The sequence below is a fragment of the Narcine bancroftii genome, chromosome 11, assembly GCF_036971445.1.
Source record: "Narcine bancroftii isolate sNarBan1 chromosome 11, sNarBan1.hap1, whole genome shotgun sequence".
In the NCBI taxonomy this organism is placed as follows: Eukaryota; Metazoa; Chordata; class Chondrichthyes; order Torpediniformes; family Narcinidae; genus Narcine; species Narcine bancroftii.
In genome coordinates, this window is record NC_091479.1 from 94,600,800 (window position 1) to 94,618,016 (window position 17,217).

The 17,217-nt window shown below is 38.9% G+C and overlaps 1 protein-coding gene across 3 annotated transcripts in view; it reads left to right on the forward strand.

The window, feature by feature from the left end:
- ptprb (protein tyrosine phosphatase receptor type b) overlaps nucleotides 1-17,217 on the forward strand; it is a 96,484-nt gene that overhangs the window by 47,812 nt on the left and 31,455 nt on the right. For all 3 annotated transcript variants that reach the window (XM_069904072.1, XM_069904073.1, XM_069904074.1), the window contains 7 exons: nucleotides 1,391-1,657; nucleotides 2,572-2,835; nucleotides 5,501-5,764; nucleotides 7,564-7,821; nucleotides 9,619-9,882; nucleotides 13,001-13,273; nucleotides 14,842-15,105. In XM_069904072.1, the coding sequence (XP_069760173.1) occupies nucleotides 1,391-1,657; nucleotides 2,572-2,835; nucleotides 5,501-5,764; nucleotides 7,564-7,821; nucleotides 9,619-9,882; nucleotides 13,001-13,273; nucleotides 14,842-15,105 (1,854 nt within the window). The remainder of the gene's footprint in view (nucleotides 1-1,390; nucleotides 1,658-2,571; nucleotides 2,836-5,500; nucleotides 5,765-7,563; nucleotides 7,822-9,618; nucleotides 9,883-13,000; nucleotides 13,274-14,841; nucleotides 15,106-17,217) is intronic.

Below are 17,217 nucleotides of genomic sequence, written 5' to 3' on the forward strand. Positions count from 1 at the left end.
AGAAGCAAAAGAGAGTCTTCCCAGAGTCAGTGTCACCTTCAGCACTTCCACACCGTCCACAGCCTTCAGTCCATCAGCATCCCAAGGTCCAGGTCTGAACCTCCAACATGATCAGAAAGCCCTCAGCACCTTCTCACATCCTGGTTCTGATACCTGATACCCCTTCAGCCAGTTTCAAGCCAGTCTGATGCGAGTCCCTTGACCACAGTCATCAGTAGCCCGCAGCCTGCATAGGATCCTCGCCTGGAGTCACCAAAAGACCGCCGCCTGCGTGTTCTTTATCCTCAGAGCCCCTCGCTGGTCTGCTGCTGTGGTCACTCTCCTATGGGTCATCTCCTCTCCTTCTCCTCTTCAAACAGGGTGTGGCCTCTGTGCTGACAATCACCACACCAGCAGTGCGAGTATAAGACAGCTTTAATAAACTAATATGTACACTAAGAGGTCTTGTCTCTCTGCAAGACGAACCTGGAAGGCTAGACTGTAGCTCTGGACTGTTTTATAGACAAGGTCACTGGGATGACCTTGACGGATGTAATTACATATCCCCATTTCCTGGTGCCCCTGTGCCAGTCCTCTGCTTTCCTGGAGTCTGCAACCCCTGCTGGCTGCTGCCGTACATAGGCACCACCATCTTGGGCTCAGACCCTATGGCCAGAGGATTTTAAAATAAACCACCATTGGCTCCTTTAACAGGCCATTTCAAGCCTGTATGGAGCTGACAGCAGTTGGACTAAGAAGTTTGATCCTGTGGCGGAGCGCTGTGTCTCCACTTCCCTCTCTCCGCAGGTGCACACCTGTGGCTATTACAGCATCTCCGGCAGCGCTGTCATTTCTAAATAAATATAGCGCTGTTACAAACTCTGTTTCACCTGCTTGAAATAAATGTGCAGTGCAATACATCCTGGTCAATATTAATCTCATCTGCAAAATTATCTGCTCATTAACACCTTGCTGTTTGCAGAACCACCCGTAGACACGTTAGTTGCCTTATTCACTTGAGCCATCTATTCATTAGGGTTTAATATACTACTGCTATGATAGAGCAGATTTTCTTCAATATCTTATTGTATATTGTCAATTTTATGATTACGTGTAATAATCAAATTTTTTGGCCCAATTTTTCAGGCGTCGGGTGCTCAGATATCCAGGTATCTGAGGTGAGGGTTCACAGTTAGGGCATTGGGAGCTCAGATGGGCGAGCGGCCAGGGAGAGGGTTTTTTGTCAGGGCATCGGGAGCTCGGATGGCCAGGCAGCTGGGTCCAAAAATAGTGGAGTCAACCTTTACGTGGGATCGACTATTACACGAGTATATTACAGTACATTTAAGATTGATACAAATAAGTGACAGGAAAGGTGCTCTTGATTTGTTTTGTTTTTTCTTTGCTTCAGTTCCTGCTCAGGTTTCTAACCTCCATGTGACAAACCGAGCCATGACCGACAGTTTACACACCAGCTGGACTCGGGCGATTGGGGACATCGACAGTTACCAGATCCACCTCATTCATGAAAACATTGTCATCAAGAATGAAAGTGTTTCAAGTGAAACGAATCAGTATCTGTTCCATTCTCTGAAATCCGGAGGGTTGTACTCGGTGGTTGTTACAACGATTAGTGGAGGGATCTCCTCAAGGCAATCATTAGCTGAAGAAAGAACAGGTAGGAAATGAGGAGAGAAGTGAAGATGAATGATTTCTCCTCCATTATTTCATTACTAAATTTACTGCACAGTATGGAACGAGATTATGGATCAGCAGGGTCCAGAATATAGAGCTATTAAATATGGAAGGTAGTAGGAAGGCATTTAACTCATAACCCTATTATCTAATAGAGCTATCCAATTAAAATTATTTCCCATAGCACTATAAATAATTTACTGTCAATTTTTCATCCTAACATTTATTAAACTATTGAATCCCATTTGCTTCTCTAATTGGAAATCGGGCACTGGTTTAAGATGGAAAGACTAATTAAGAATTGTTTTAGATATTCAACAAGAACTGTTTCATTCAATGTCCTAATTAACTGTTGAGTTACTCATTCCACTGGGTGAATTTTGCACCTAATCATTGGATTATCAATAACAATGTTTCTTGTCCTGGCGTCCACAGACCACTGATGCCCCATGAGTTTGTTACAGGTGGTCAAATATTACTGAAGTAATAACAAGTAATGTGGAAAAGGCGGCTGTAAAGTTGATGGCAAGAAAAGAAAATTCTCAACAATAAAAAAAAATTCCCGACCAAAACAAAACAAAAACCCCATCAGTGTTCTGGGAAGGGGCTTGAGCTCTTTTTCTGCTTCTCCAACCCCCACCCCCACCCCACCCCCCGCCACCACTGGTAGTCCAAGGTTGAGAACCATTGATCTACATATACAGCTGCAAGCTAAGTGGTTTGGGAGTTTAATTAATACACTCATTATGATGTCCATTTGGCTAGACATTACTAAATTATTTTTATGCAAGAGCATACAAGTTCAGAATTCTCAACTGAGAGGATTGACAATAATGTAGGCACAATACATAATGAGATATCTGTAATATTTATATTTTCCTTTCATGTTGTGCTCAGTTCCTTCAAGTGTCCCCAGTGTGATGGTGAATAACCATGGCAACAATGATTACCTTCTGGTTTCCTGGCTGCCAGCATCTGGCGAAGTGGATAGTTATCTCGTAACCCTGTCCCACAAAGGAAAAATTGTCCAGTCTCATGTTGTATCTAAAACCATCTTCGAGGTTCCCTTCAGGTCACTCACCCCTGGAAGGCTTTACAATGTGACTGTAACCACCAGAAGTGGGAAATATGAAAATTACACCGTTATTCACGAGAGGACAAGTACGTAGCTATTTTTAGTGCTTCAAACAATGACGGTCAGTGTGTTTGTGTACAGTTTTCACTATTAAGCTTAGCAAGCAACGCTTTAAAATGTTATCACTCAGCTACTTCATATTAACATTGCTGGGCTGTCATTGTGCCATATGGGAGGAATGTTTTCAATATACCTTGGTCTTAGAAAAGTTGTTAGTTATATTTTGGTCACTTTGTAGCACCAGTGGTGTGATAAATAAACATTAACCACCCCCTCAGCCTTTCAATTGCCAAATCCCCTCCCCTGGCCAGGGTCGACCTCCACATTTTTAATTTCTTTGTCACACCCTTAGAGTCACAATATTGTTCAACGTAGAAGCATGCTACCAACAATCTTGCCTCTCTAAAGAAATCCCACTCGCTTCCATTAATTCCATATCCCTCCATGCGATACATATTGAAGTATCTGCCCAGATGTCCCTTAAGTATTGATACTATTCCTGCCTTCATCGCAACCTCTGGCAGCTCATTACAAATACTATTTTTTCTGTAAATAAAAATGTATCCTTCATTTCTCACTTAAATCTTCTCCTTCTCAATATAAGACTCTGCGTTTGAATTTTAGACATCCCTACCAATGAGAAACAGAAGCTGGCTATCTTCCCTATCCATGCCTCCTATCATTTTGTAGACAACTATCAAGTCACCTCTCAGCCACCTTGGCTGATTAAACTCTCCCTGTAACTTGAGCTCTCCAATCCGGGCAACATTTTTGCGAATCTTTTTTGCATCCTTTCTAATTTAATGCTGCCTCTCCTACAGTGTGGTGAACTGCATGCCATACTCCAAGCATGTTTTGTGCAATTGGAACAGGAGATCCAAACTCAAGAACTTGCCTCCTTGGCTGATGAAGGCAAGCACGCGCTATGCCTTTACCACCACCCTGTCTACCTGCGTCACTCCTTTCAGAGAACTATGTCCTTGTAGCCCAAAGTCTCCCTGTTTAACAATACTCCCCAGACCATAGCTTTCACTGTGTATATGCCCTGCACAGGCTTAACTTTTCAATTTGCACCATTTTCACACTTGTCTGATTAAAATTCTCTCCATAATTTCCTTGCCCACTTTCCTAGTTATCTGCAACTAAAACAACTTTTTTTTTTCACTATCCACCATCACCAACAAATTTCAACTTGTTAACCATACTATCAACCAAGTTGTAGAGCTCGTCAAAAGAATCAAAGACTTGTTGATCCAAACCAAAGCTTTTATTAGCAAAAGACAGGAGCTCTTCACAGGTGGCTGACCAGTCCGGAATGATCCGACCTGGCTAGGGACACAACCCTTTCAGGCCCAGACAGTAGACGTGGCTTAGCTCTCAGTCAATCGCTGTAAGCACAGTCTAGATACTGTAACTATATACATTGGTGATAGATCTGTACTATCACACAAGTCATGCATGTATATCACACCACTGGTCACAGGCCTCCAATCTGAAAACAACCTTCCATAGCCACCCTCTGATTCATTCCACCAAGCCAATTTTGTATCCAACTTACTAACTCGTGCTGGATTCCATGTGTTCCAACCATGCTGACTATCTCTAATCAGACCTTGCCTTCTCAAATGCAAATAATTATTTTCCTTCAGTATCCCTTCCAATAACTATTCCATAAAGCTCACTGCCTGTTGTTTCCTCAATTATCCTTGCTGCCTTCTTAAATAAAGACACAGCTTTAGCTCACCTGTGGCTAACAAAGATTTATGTCAATTTTTATATTAAGCAGATTAACGGTGGATGAAAATTTTCAAGAAAAGTTAAATCCTGCTTCCATGTACAGTATTTTAAAAGTTACAATTTAGTGCTGTATTCTTCCCACAGTTTTATTTAATCTTGAATCAGATAACACTGGACAACACATTTTTTAAAAAGATTTGTTTCCTGAAAAAAAAAATTGGAGATTATGATATAACAGCTTCAAGCTGAACACAAAGATCATTTCAGATTTGTTATATTACGTAGGAAGTTGGAGAAACATTAAATAAACTTTAAAAATTTTTAAATTTAGCATGTTTAATCGCATAATGGTGCTGACACGTTGCGTTAGTTCAACTGACCTAAATATGTTTTGCCGCTGATTTTTGTTTGTACTCAGCATCTGATGCCTCGTGTTCGAGTCCAACGATAGCCAGCATTAATCGATTGCAATTGCCCTGATACCACTTTTCCATGGTCACTGACTGAATCAAGATCAGCAGGGAAGAAGTCCAAGGTCAAAACCAGAGAATGAATTTTCAATGACATGTTGCACTTTATGGTTTTGTATGCTTGAAGTAGACTTAAAATATGACATGAAATCACAAAAATAAGTTACCGGTATTTCAAAACAAAATGGTACATGATAGAAAAAATTTACGGTGATTTTTGTGAGCAGCAGCTCCAAATCCTTAAAATACACCCAAAAATGTTCAAGAAGCAAAATCTTTATTGTCCAGTGTAATTTTTGAATATTTGTTATTAACAGCCCCAAATTTGTTATCATGCAATAGTGTTTGCCTAAATAGTTTATATGTCATTAACAATGGTATGCAGATGACTCTACTGTTATGCAATGCATGGTAGCAATCATAATTTGCTAGCTCAGTAACTGTTCATTACAAATGAACCTCCTGGCATCTTTCCCTTACACAGAACCTTCAGCTGTTCAAAGAATCACAGTAAGCAACTCGGGAAGGAGCGATTACCTGAAAGTCTCATGGCTGGATGCAACAGGGGATTTTGACTGTTATATAGTAACGATCAAGAACAGTTACAACTACAGCAAAAGCCTAGATGTTCCAAAGTCTGAAAATGAATGTATATTCCTGAACTTAATTCCGGGACGACTGTACAGCATTACTGTTAGCACCAAGAGTGGGAAATATGAAGCATACGACCTGGCCACAGGAAGAACATGTAAGCCTAAAATCTGTTGCAATAATTGGAAAATTCCAGTTGAAAAGCCTAGTGAAGTCATCTGCTTGTAATAATGTGCTAACAGAGATGTTGTTCTTAAAGAACGTGTTAGAGGTAAAGAGGTACAGAGGCTTAGAGTGGAAATACCGGAGCTCAACTCTTGGTAGCTGATGTCTCGGCTGCTATTGTGAGGTTGGGAAGGAGGGGCGATGGTAGTGGGAAGGTGCTCAAGAAGCAAGATTGCCCTGTGTGATTTGGGGCTGCAGGTAATTATTGGTACCGAGATGGAGAGATTTCAAAACAAGGATGATAATTTTAAAATAAAAGCATTGCTGGACTTGGGTGCCAATATGAAATCAACAGCAATAGAGGGAATTAGAAAACTGGAAGCTCTGATTTGGCTGATCTCAAATTTCTGATTGTATTTAAATGCATATTTATGTTAATGTAATTGGGATTGAAGTCATTAGGTGATTGTGGCATATGGATTTGTAAATTAATTCTGTGGTTGGTCGCAAAACACATTTGGTTGTGAAGTGGAATAGAAAGAGAAGAGGTTTGAAAGTTAAGGGAAGTTGAGGATTTTGTGGAATTGGTCCAGAAAGAGGAGTTGGGACAGATTAACTACAATCTCATTGAGAGGTGGGGGAAGGTAACCTCCCCCAGTTCCTGTTTCCTTGGGTTCTTTTTTGGTTCTTCTGTGGGAGGGCAAAAACAGATTAAGCTGAGAGATGCTTTAGTCAAGAAATACCAGCAGTAAATTTCCTTTGACTAAAATATTCTCTTTCTCTTTCTTTGGCTTGGCTTCGCGGACGAAGATTTATGGAGGGGGTAAAAGTCCACGTCAGCTGCAGGCTCGTTTGTGGCTGACAAGTCCGATGCGGGACAGGCAGACACGGTTGCAGCGGCTGCAGGGGAAAATTGGTTGGTTGGGGTTGGGTGTTGGGTTTTTCCTCCTTTGCCTTTTGTCAGTGAGGAAATCAAAGAAAAATATTCAATTTCTTTTAATTCTAGGTTGGCACGCAACATGGACTGAAGGGCCTGTAGTACGCTGTAATGTTCTGTTGTTCGATGTTCTTCTAATGAAGACGTGCATAGCTTTAAAAGCTATTTTTGAAAGGAAGCCTGTTCCACACTTTGTTTAATACTTTGAGCTTCTGATCTCCAAAGTTATCTACTTTAGAATCTACTACAATACTCCGTCACATATTTAAACACTTTATTTTTGGCACAGTTAGCTGAGTGGTTAATGCAACACTATCACAGAGCCAGCAGCCCAGGTTCGAATCCTGCGCTGTGTGAAAGGAGTTTGTACATTAGGTTTTCCCCAAGAGCTCCGTTTCCTCCCACGTTTCAAATGTGCAGAGGATTGTGTGTATTTGGGTGGCACAGGCTCATGGACCACAAGGGGCTGTTACCATCCTGTATCTCTACATTTATGAAAAAAATTAAATATGTCTGCAACTTCCCAGCAATCACCTGTCAATCATTATTTGATTGTTTTGCGACCAACCACAACAGCATCCTCTGAGGAAAATGACCGAGAGAGATTCAATTTGTGAAAGATGTTTCCTTAGAGTCTCTTCCCATAGCTTGATTATTGTTATTGACTTGTATGTACAAAACCTACCATAAATCTATTTATATCAAGGTATGCATTTGCAATGGTGCAAACATTTCTGGTTTTTTTAAAAAATAAATGCTAGACTTTCTTTGGATCTGACTAATTCTTCCTTTGTGTGAGAAATTCCCATTTTGTGTTGCCAGTTTAGAAAAATTTTCCACTCTTATCTATCTAGTTCCAGCTGCAGTCGGGTCACTGACAGTGGCTTACAGGAGTACTGACACCCTGAATGTTACCTGGGAAGCAGCTGCCGGTGATGTGGATCGATACGAGATCCAGCTACTCTTCAATGACATGAATGCTTTCCTCCCAATAACACTGAGCAACACTGCACACCAGTTTACATCCTTAACCCCTGGGCGCCTTTACAAAATCTTAGTCTCAACATGGATTGGGACCCTTCAGCGTGCCGCCTTCATTGAAGGACGTACAGGTAGGAAGGACATGGGCTTTGTATATTCTTCATATAATGTTAGAAGATGCAGTTTTAATCCCCATTCTCAATTACTATGGAGAAGGTGGAATTCTATTGCTTATGTACATCAAGTGCAGCATAGATTTAATTTATTCTGAGGAAATGTTATTTTGACTTGATGGAAACTGGCAAATCATTTGAAGTGTGCTTTACACATCTCCTAATTACACTGAATATCAATTTTTTTCAAAAGGTTTGTTTCCTGAAAAAAAAAGTCAGGGATTATGATCGACAACTTCAATCTGAATAAAAAGATAATTTCAGGTTTGCTGTATCATGTAGGAAACTGGAGAAACATTGAATTAACTTTTATTCAATTTCATCGGTTTAATTGTTTAGTGATGCTGACATGTTGTGTTTGCTCAACTGACTTAAAATTATTTTGCCATTGATTTTCATTTGTATTCAGCATATGATGCCTCTCATGTCAGTGTCCAACAATAGCCAGCTTTGAAGGATTCCTGTTGCCCTGATACCTCTTTTGCATGGTTGTAGTGTCCCGGTGAAACCTTTCACCAGATTCATTACTGACCTCACCAAGATCAGCAGGGAGGAAGTCCATGTATGAATGTAGAAAATTAATTTTTAATGGCACATTGGACTTCATAGTTTTGTATGCTTGAAGTAGACTTAAAACATGACAGGAAATCACAGTTTTATATCTAAAAATTGTTAATTGATAGGATGGTTTTAAAGTGATTTTCATGATCATCAGCCCCAAATCCATAAAATCCACCCAAAAGTATACAGGAAGCAAATTCTTCATTGTTCAATTTTATTTTTATTTCTGAGAGGTTTGGAAGGTAATATTAAATTATTTTCCACCCAAACCTTCCAGGTAAATTCAATTAGATTGACAGCATCCCAGTGGAGTATATCCGAAAGGTAAAGCCGATTTCCAAAGTTAATAACGTGGACATTTAGATTGAGAATGATCTAAGTGTAATGTTTAACAAAAGATTTTGTGCTTAAAAGAGGGCCTCTATTATTGAATATTCATAAATTATAGACTAATGCCATCTATTTTCATATTTTAAATCAAATATGGAGTGGAAATTCATTATTGGTGCATTCACTAAATATTGCTATATTTTAGTCAAACTTTTAATACTGTACAATTATAACATATGGGCAGCACAGTGGTACAGCAAATATAGCTGCTACTTCACAAGTGCAATCCTGACCTCCATTGTTGTTCTATATGGAGTTTGTGGGTCCTGTCTGTGACTGTGTGTGTGTTTCTTCTGGATCCTCTCATATCCACCCACATTTTTTTTTTAAATGGTCAATTAATTGGCCATGGTCCGGTGTCCCTATCATGTAGGTGAATCTGGAGAGATGTGGAGTCAGTGACCTGGGTTTGAATCTGGCACTTTGTGCAAGGAGTTTGTGCATTCTTGCCGTGTCTCTGTGGGTTTCCTACAGGTGTTCTGGTTTCCTCTCATGTTCCAAAGATGTACAAAGTTTCTAGGTTAATTGGTCACATGGGTGTATTTGGACAGCACAGACTCATGGGTCAGAAGGCCTGTTACCTTACTGCATCTTGAAATTTAAAAAAAAGGCTAATATGTACTTGATAGTTGGCACAGTAATGTGGACATTTAGATTGAGAATGATCTAAGTGTAATGTTTAACAAAAGATTTGTACAGAAATGTCCATCTATTTGTCCAGAAAATGTGATCATCCTCGTAAGCCATTGTAGTACATAAAAACAATTACTGCCTTTTTTTGTGTGCGTGTGTTTCTTTCTACAGTGCCCAGTGCAGTTAAAAACATTCATGTTACAAACAATGGAGTGACTAAGGGCCTGAAGGTGAATTGGTCTCCTGGTGAAGGTGATGTGGATAGTTACACTGTGATCTTATCCCACAAGGGACATCAGATCTCTTTCCGTTCTCTTCCGAAGCATGCGCATGAACATACCTTCTATGACCTGGAGACAGGAGAGCTGTACCACATATTAGTTCAGTCAAACAGTGGCAGCTTTCATAATAATTCCACAGCATTTGGACGTACCGGTAAGTCTTGTTCAGATGTTCTAGCAACCAGTAAAAATGATTATGCACGGTTATTATAAATGTATTTACATTGATATTAAATGAGATTTGATAAAGGGATATAAAATTCTGATGGGTATAGAAAGAGAAATGCATGAAGGCTTTTTCTGAAGTTAGGTGAAATGCAAACTAGAGGATATGGGTTAAAGGTGAACATGGAGAAGCGAAGAAGGAACATCAGGGGAACCTCTTCGCATAGAGAGTGATGGGAGTATGGAATGAGCTGCCAGCAGAAGCAACGAATGCAGGCTCAAAATGTAAGAAAAATGTGGACAGGTACATGGATGGGAGGGGTATGGAGGGCTATGGACTGGATGCAGGTCTTTTTTTATTTTTTATTTTTCACACTATAAACCACATTGATCAAGATACATACATTTTCCTTTTCAAATATATAGTGTCGTTTTATCCCCCCCCCCCTTCCCATCCCACCCTCCCTACCTCCCCTCCCATTCATTTAAAGTTCAGAATCTAAGATACATTAAACCCGTCAAACAATGTTGTCACTCAATAAAAATAAACAAGAAATTCCACTGAGTCAGTTCTTTTCATTCTCTTCTCCTTCTGTCATTTTAGATGGTAGATGTCCCTGGTAGGTTTTCTCTATTATGTTTCATGTATGGCTCCCATATTTGTTCAAATATTGTAATATTATTTCTTAAATTATATGTTATTTTTTTTCTAATGGAATACATTTATTCATTTCTATATACTATTGTCATATTCTCAAGTTCTAATTTCCAGGCTGACATAATACATTTTTTTGCTACAGCTAAGGCTATCATAACAAATCTTTTTTGTGCACCATCCAAATCAATTCCAAATTCTTTGTTTTTTATGTTACTTAGGAGGAAGATCTCTGGGTTTTTTGGTATATTGCTTTTTGTGATTTTATTTAATATCTGGCTTAGATCTTCCCAAAATTTTTTCACTTTCCCACATGTCCAAATTCCATGAATTGTTGTTCCCATTCCCTTTTTAACAGCGAAAACATCTGTCAGATACTGTTGGGTCCCATTTATTTAACTTTTGAGGTGTAATATATAGCCTGTGTATCCAGTTATATTGTACCTCGTATTTATTGTATTTCTCATAGTTCCTGAACATAACTTCTCCCATGTTTCCTTCTTTATCTTTATGTTTAGATCTTGTTCCCATTTTTGTTTAGTTTTACCATTTGTTTCCTCATTCTCCTTTTCTTGTAGTTTAATATACATGTTTGTTATAAATTTTTTGATTATCATTGTGTCTGTAATCACATATTCAAAATGACTTCCCTCTGGTAACCTCAGACTGCTTCCCAATTTGTCCTTCAAGTAAGATTTCAGTTGGTAGTATGCCAAAACTGTATCGTGAGTTATATTATATTTATCCTTCATTTGTTCAAAGGATAATAATTTATTTCCCGAAAAGCAATTTTCTATTCTTTTGATCCCTTTTTTCTCCCATTCTCTAAAGGAAAGGTTATCTATTGTAAAAGGGATTAGCTGATTTTGCGTCAGTATTAGTTTTGGTAGTTGGTAATTTGTTTTATTCCTTTCTACATGAATCTTCTTCCAAATATTGAGCAGATGATGTAATACTGGAGAATTCCTACGTTGTACCAATTTTTCATCCCATTTATATAATATATGTTTGGGTATCTTCTCCCCTATTTTATCTAGTTCTAATCTAGTCCAATCTGGCTTTTCCCTTGTTTGATAGAAATCTGATAGGTATCTTAATTGTGCGGCTCTATAACTGGATGCAGGTCCGTAGAACTTGGCAGAATAACAGTTCAGCACAAACTAGAGGGGCTGAAGGGCCTGTTTTTTTTTCTGTGCTACAATGTTCACTGGTTCCATGGCAGCTTCATATGGAAGAGGAAGCTGTATAAAGTTCCAAATGTCTGCATTGAATCAATTTCCATGGAAGGGATGGAAAAAAATGCAATATATTGGGAATTATGTGGATGAATCACCAGGCTGGGGTACAGTCGGTTCTAAAAGAAATGGAGAAGAGAATAGTGCAAGCTCTGGTGAGAATTTTCCAATCCCCTTTGGCTACAAGGAACTGGAATTGCTGTTGTGGCATTGTTAGATGGAAGTGGAGGAAGGGATAGACCAAATTTATCATTAGGAATAATGATAGGGAATTTCTTTTAGGGACGTATGGAATCATGGGTCAATGGAGCTTGGGATTATCACGCTAAAGTCAAATCTTTTTGTTTTCTTTTTCAATCTCTATTTTGGTTTTTATAATATACACAGTACAATGAAGAAAAGGGAACATTACATCACATATGTATATACCTCAAGATAAAACTTAAAACAGTATAAACTCCCCCCCACCGTTCCGCTCCATTGCATTGGATGAAGACAGAAAAGATATTTAAAAAAAGACACACACACGCACACACACACACACACACACACACTATAATATCGGGGGAAAAAAACTAACCAAAAACAAAAAACCGAACAGCTTATCCTGATGGTTACATATATTTTATAACTTTCGATTCATATCCATTTCAACTCCACATCCTATTCCTTTGTAGACATGTCGGTCCATGGTCTCATGTACTGCCAGACCGAGACCACCTACAAATTGGAGGAACAAACCTCATCTTCCATCTAGATACACTCCAATCAGATGGCATTAACATTGTCTTCTCCAGTTTCCATTAAAACTCAGTCCACCACTCCCTACCCCCCCCCCCCCATCTTCATTCCCCTTTCTCACCTTTCCTCTTATCATATCCAATCAACACCTTTTGTATGTTGGTCTGGACTCTTTCCCCCTCCTATTCTTCCCCCTTTCTCTCTCCAGTCTTAATGAGACGCCTGCCTGCTTTTTGCTTCAACCTTTAAAAAGGGCTGAGGCCTGGAACATTGGTAACTGCACAATTGGACGAGTTCCTCCAGCATATACTGTGTGTTTTTACTACAATTACAGCATCTGCATTTCACCAGGTATAAATTTGCTTGGAATTTTTAATCACTTAGGCCATAATGTTGAGGGGTTTCTATATTTTCCAGATATGATATCCAATCTAATGAACTGAATCGATTGCTTAATCATGCTTTTGCATTTTCAGTTCCTGCTTCAGTCACAGAATTATCTGTGGACAACAAACATACCACCTGCACTTTGGCAGTGTCCTGGCAGCCAGCCAGTGGAGTCAAAGAGGGATACAGTCTGCACCTTCTGAATGAACAAGGCACTCAAATGTTCTCGAATGTGTCTGTGCCAGCTTCTAGCAGGGGATACAAGTTCAATGACCTGACTCCTGGCAAAAAGTACAAAATCCATGTCTTCACTGTAAGCGGAGGGTTGTACAGCATTGGAACCGATCACTGGGGAAGAACTGGTAAAGGAGATGACAGATGTTAAATATTTTATCTTTTGGGACTCTACAGAGTTGTGAAAATTGTAGAGCATTTGGGAAAAATTCACTCTGGCTTGTATATCTCCTTCAACTTATTCTTTATAAAAGTTCAACTCATACATTTGACACATTGAGTTCAATCTTAGTGACCTGGAAGACATAACTGGGTCACTGCCTGTGAGCAGACTGCAAAATATTTCAGTGTGCAGCCAATGCCTTTATTATGAATTTACGTGGTACGTGTTCCAAGGTTCAGCGTTAATGCTGAGTAAAATAGGTGAACTAGGGAATGCATAAACTTTCTAATTGCATGACCTAACAGGAAGCTGTGAAGGATGGTTTTCAGTTCAAGATTTTTTTTTCACACACTTTCATCTGGGTTTCCTGTTAGTTGCACACAATCACTGTTAGAGAAAGTGTAGAAAAGGAAGCCAAATCCAGAAATATCTCACACTGGCGCAGCTCATTTATCCACCTGCAGTTAAATGTGCTTTTCTTTATTATTAAGAGCCATTTGGTTCACTCTGTTTGCAAAAATGTTGTGAGTTTTAAGCATGGGAACTCTTAACATACCTTCAGTATTTGTTTTTTTTAAAGGGAGAAAAACATATGGTTTCTTGAAAACTATCTTGACTGTTGAGGGAGAGATGAGGGAACATTAGTCTTGTGCAAGTGAATACATTAGAGGGAATTAGGAAATATGGGAGCCAGTGTAGACCAATGGGGCAAATGGCCTCTTTCTCTGTCATATGGAAATATAGGAATTTAGAAACCTAAAAGTAGAACTTTAAACCAAATAATATCAGTTCAATTGCATCAGGATTGGATAGGATGTAAGGATTATTTTCTTAATTATAAAACACATTTAATTACCGTGTTCAAAGAAAATGCCTAATTTTGTAATGTATCTTATTGAATAGAAAAAAATCATTTAAAAATAATCTGAAATTATATAATCCATGTAGAATCAACATTTAAAATCAAGTTGTTCATAAATTCTGGATTTGCTGCGTTTGACCTGGAAAGGTTCTAATCTACAGGAAGCTCAGGCATTTTGTCATTTTCTAAAATACATTGGGCACCTGTGGAATGAAAATCTTTGTGACATAGAATATGTTACTGAGAAATAGATAATATGTAAGAGAGGATGTAATAATTTACAGTTATACAAATTTTTACCCATGAGGCTAATCCCTTAGTAATTCTTTCATTATTATTGTACAGGATGATGAATGCATTAATCTACTCTTAATGGTGATTTGCAATTAAAACCTCTGAAATTGTTGGTCTGTATTAATTTATTATCATGGGTCAATTATAACATATTCAATCTTATAAATTTCCTTATGGATGCGAGCTAGCATAAACCAATAAGATGAATGGCCTCTTTCTATTTCATTAGTGAATGTAAACAACAGATCTAGCTAATATTTACAGTGGCATTACATCATTACAATATTATCACAGTGCAAGGTGACATTGAAGATACAGTTATCATAAACTTGTGGAGATATCCGTACTGCACCTGCTCATTCTGCTTTCCTGTTCAGTTCCAGCTGCGGTCACACACCTAACGTTGGAAGCGAAAAGCACCAAGAGTCTGTCCTTCCGCTGGACCAAAGCAGAAGGGGAATGTGACTCTTATGAGATATTCCTCTACAACTCTGACAAGACATTGCACGACCGGAAATCTGGCATCCAGAGTCTAGAAGAATGCTCCTTCCAGAACCTGACACCAGGCAAAATGTATAAGCTTGTGATAGTCACCCACAGTGGGGGCTTAACAAATGAATCCTCTCTTTTTGGAAGGACAGGTATGATCAATGATCAGTTGGGCATCTAACTCCTTTCAAGCAGAGCTGTCTCATTCCAATTTACAATTTTCTTTTTTGCCCTCCTACTCTCCAACATGCCCCAGCATATTCTCTATTGATGGCGTTATCTTATTACAGGATACAGTTTAATGGGTGCCTTTTATCTCCCTTTTTTTCTTTTCAAATATTGAGTCTATTTTGCTGTGATGAGTAAACATTTTAACTGCTGAAGACATCAGAATTAGACCTGCACTGACTTCATGCAACATCAGCTGGAATCATCAGATAATTGGCTTGCCATTCCTGTCCCTTCTGACGATTGTTTTTCTTGAAGGAACAGATTTCCTTTATACTTTTACAATTTTGGTAGAGGGTATCTTCGTTCAAAGGATTGATTCAGCAAATGTTTGTCAATTGTGCAAAACCTCTATTAAGTACTTTGCAGATGCAAATGTTTCTTTCAACATCAGATTGCAGACTCCAAAATATGTTGCAATGTTTCAGAAATATGAAAAAATATAAATTTAAATTTGAACAAATCAAGTTGCTGAAAATCTTGATAACATAGTTCAAAATTTTAATTTTCAGTGGTTGCATTAAATTGTGCACCAACTTTTTTTAGTTATTAGATTGTGATTAAACTGTCTTTCATCAAAGAACTTTTCTCTCTATTTCTTTCTTTTGTGTTTATTTCCAACTTAAACTGTTATTTTTTCCATTGTTATAAAAAAAATTATTTTTTCCAATTTTGCTGCGCACCTCTTTATTTTGCTTTGCTCTGTCATTCAACCAGATTACAGTGAATCTTCTCTTTCAACCATCATTGTACTTTTCAGTGAATTTACTTAACAATCACAACCACACAGATGGAAACGAGTATTCCTTTTGTGGAAAGCAGCCCTGTCACAGTGTAAAACAGATAATCAGGGCCACAATTAATGAAGTAATTGCAGAGATGGGGGGAAACATAATCAAGTCATTTAGATTTTATGTGAATGCTCTCCTGTCTTATCTCATACTTGACTGGGAGAATTTTGAATGAAACCCATTTCCTATGAAAGTAGTCTTTCAGACCCAATTGGATGAATTCTGAGTGATTACATTATAACTCAGAAACCAGAGTGCTGAAGGAGTTCAAAGTACTTTGGAGCGTAGAAGGGTGAGAGGAGACTTGATAGAGGTCTTCAAGATTATGAGAGGCATAAGCCCCTTTTACACTTGCGTCCCACTAAATTGACCATTCAGTGTCCTGGGATAGGAATGGCATTTTTGCTGTTCACACTTGACCACTCTTAACTGGGACACTGCATGCATTCACATTTGCAAGGAGCCATCCCCAGGGTTAGGACTGTACTACCTTCTACCGGTGACATCTTGACACATCGAGTGATGGTGAACCTGTCCTAAATCCTGATCAATGTATTATGAACAGAATTAATTATAACATAATGAAGCTTTATGCAGCCCCTGTTATTGTGCCAACCGAAATAAACCTTTATAAGGGACCTTGGGAAAGTACTAGCAATAGCGGACAATTTTTATATAGGGCTATTGCGTACAATTTGTACAGCGTGTGAAAGTTGGTTGCGCTGTCGGGTACAATTTATAAATACAGTGGGTGGGAAAGCTATGGCGGACCTGCCCTCCCAGAATTCCATGCAGCAGAGAAAGGGCTGTATGCACAGAGCACTTGGAGGGGTTTCTCTGTTGCATGGCAACCTGGGAAGTCAGCTCCACCACTGATTTTCCCCATGGTTTTTATAAATTGTACACTATTAGCATTACCAACTTTCCCACACTGTTTAAAAATTGTCTGCTTTTGTTATTTATTCTCTCTCTCTCTCTCTCTCTCTCTCTCTCTCCCTCTCCCCCTTTCCCCCCCTCTCTATAACTTCCCCATGGCAAAATTTATTTTAATCATTTCGTTCTTCACATTCCTTCATTCATGCAAAAACTTGGGTCATTTCTATCCGAGAATCCATTTACCCTTTCTACACTTGCCTGATTACAATGCCAACGTCTGCAGATGCCAGGGTTTGTACTGAGGTCGAAGCAGTCTATCCCCATCTCATCCTGGCGTGGAGAAGATTTTCCTTTCACACTCGACCCTTT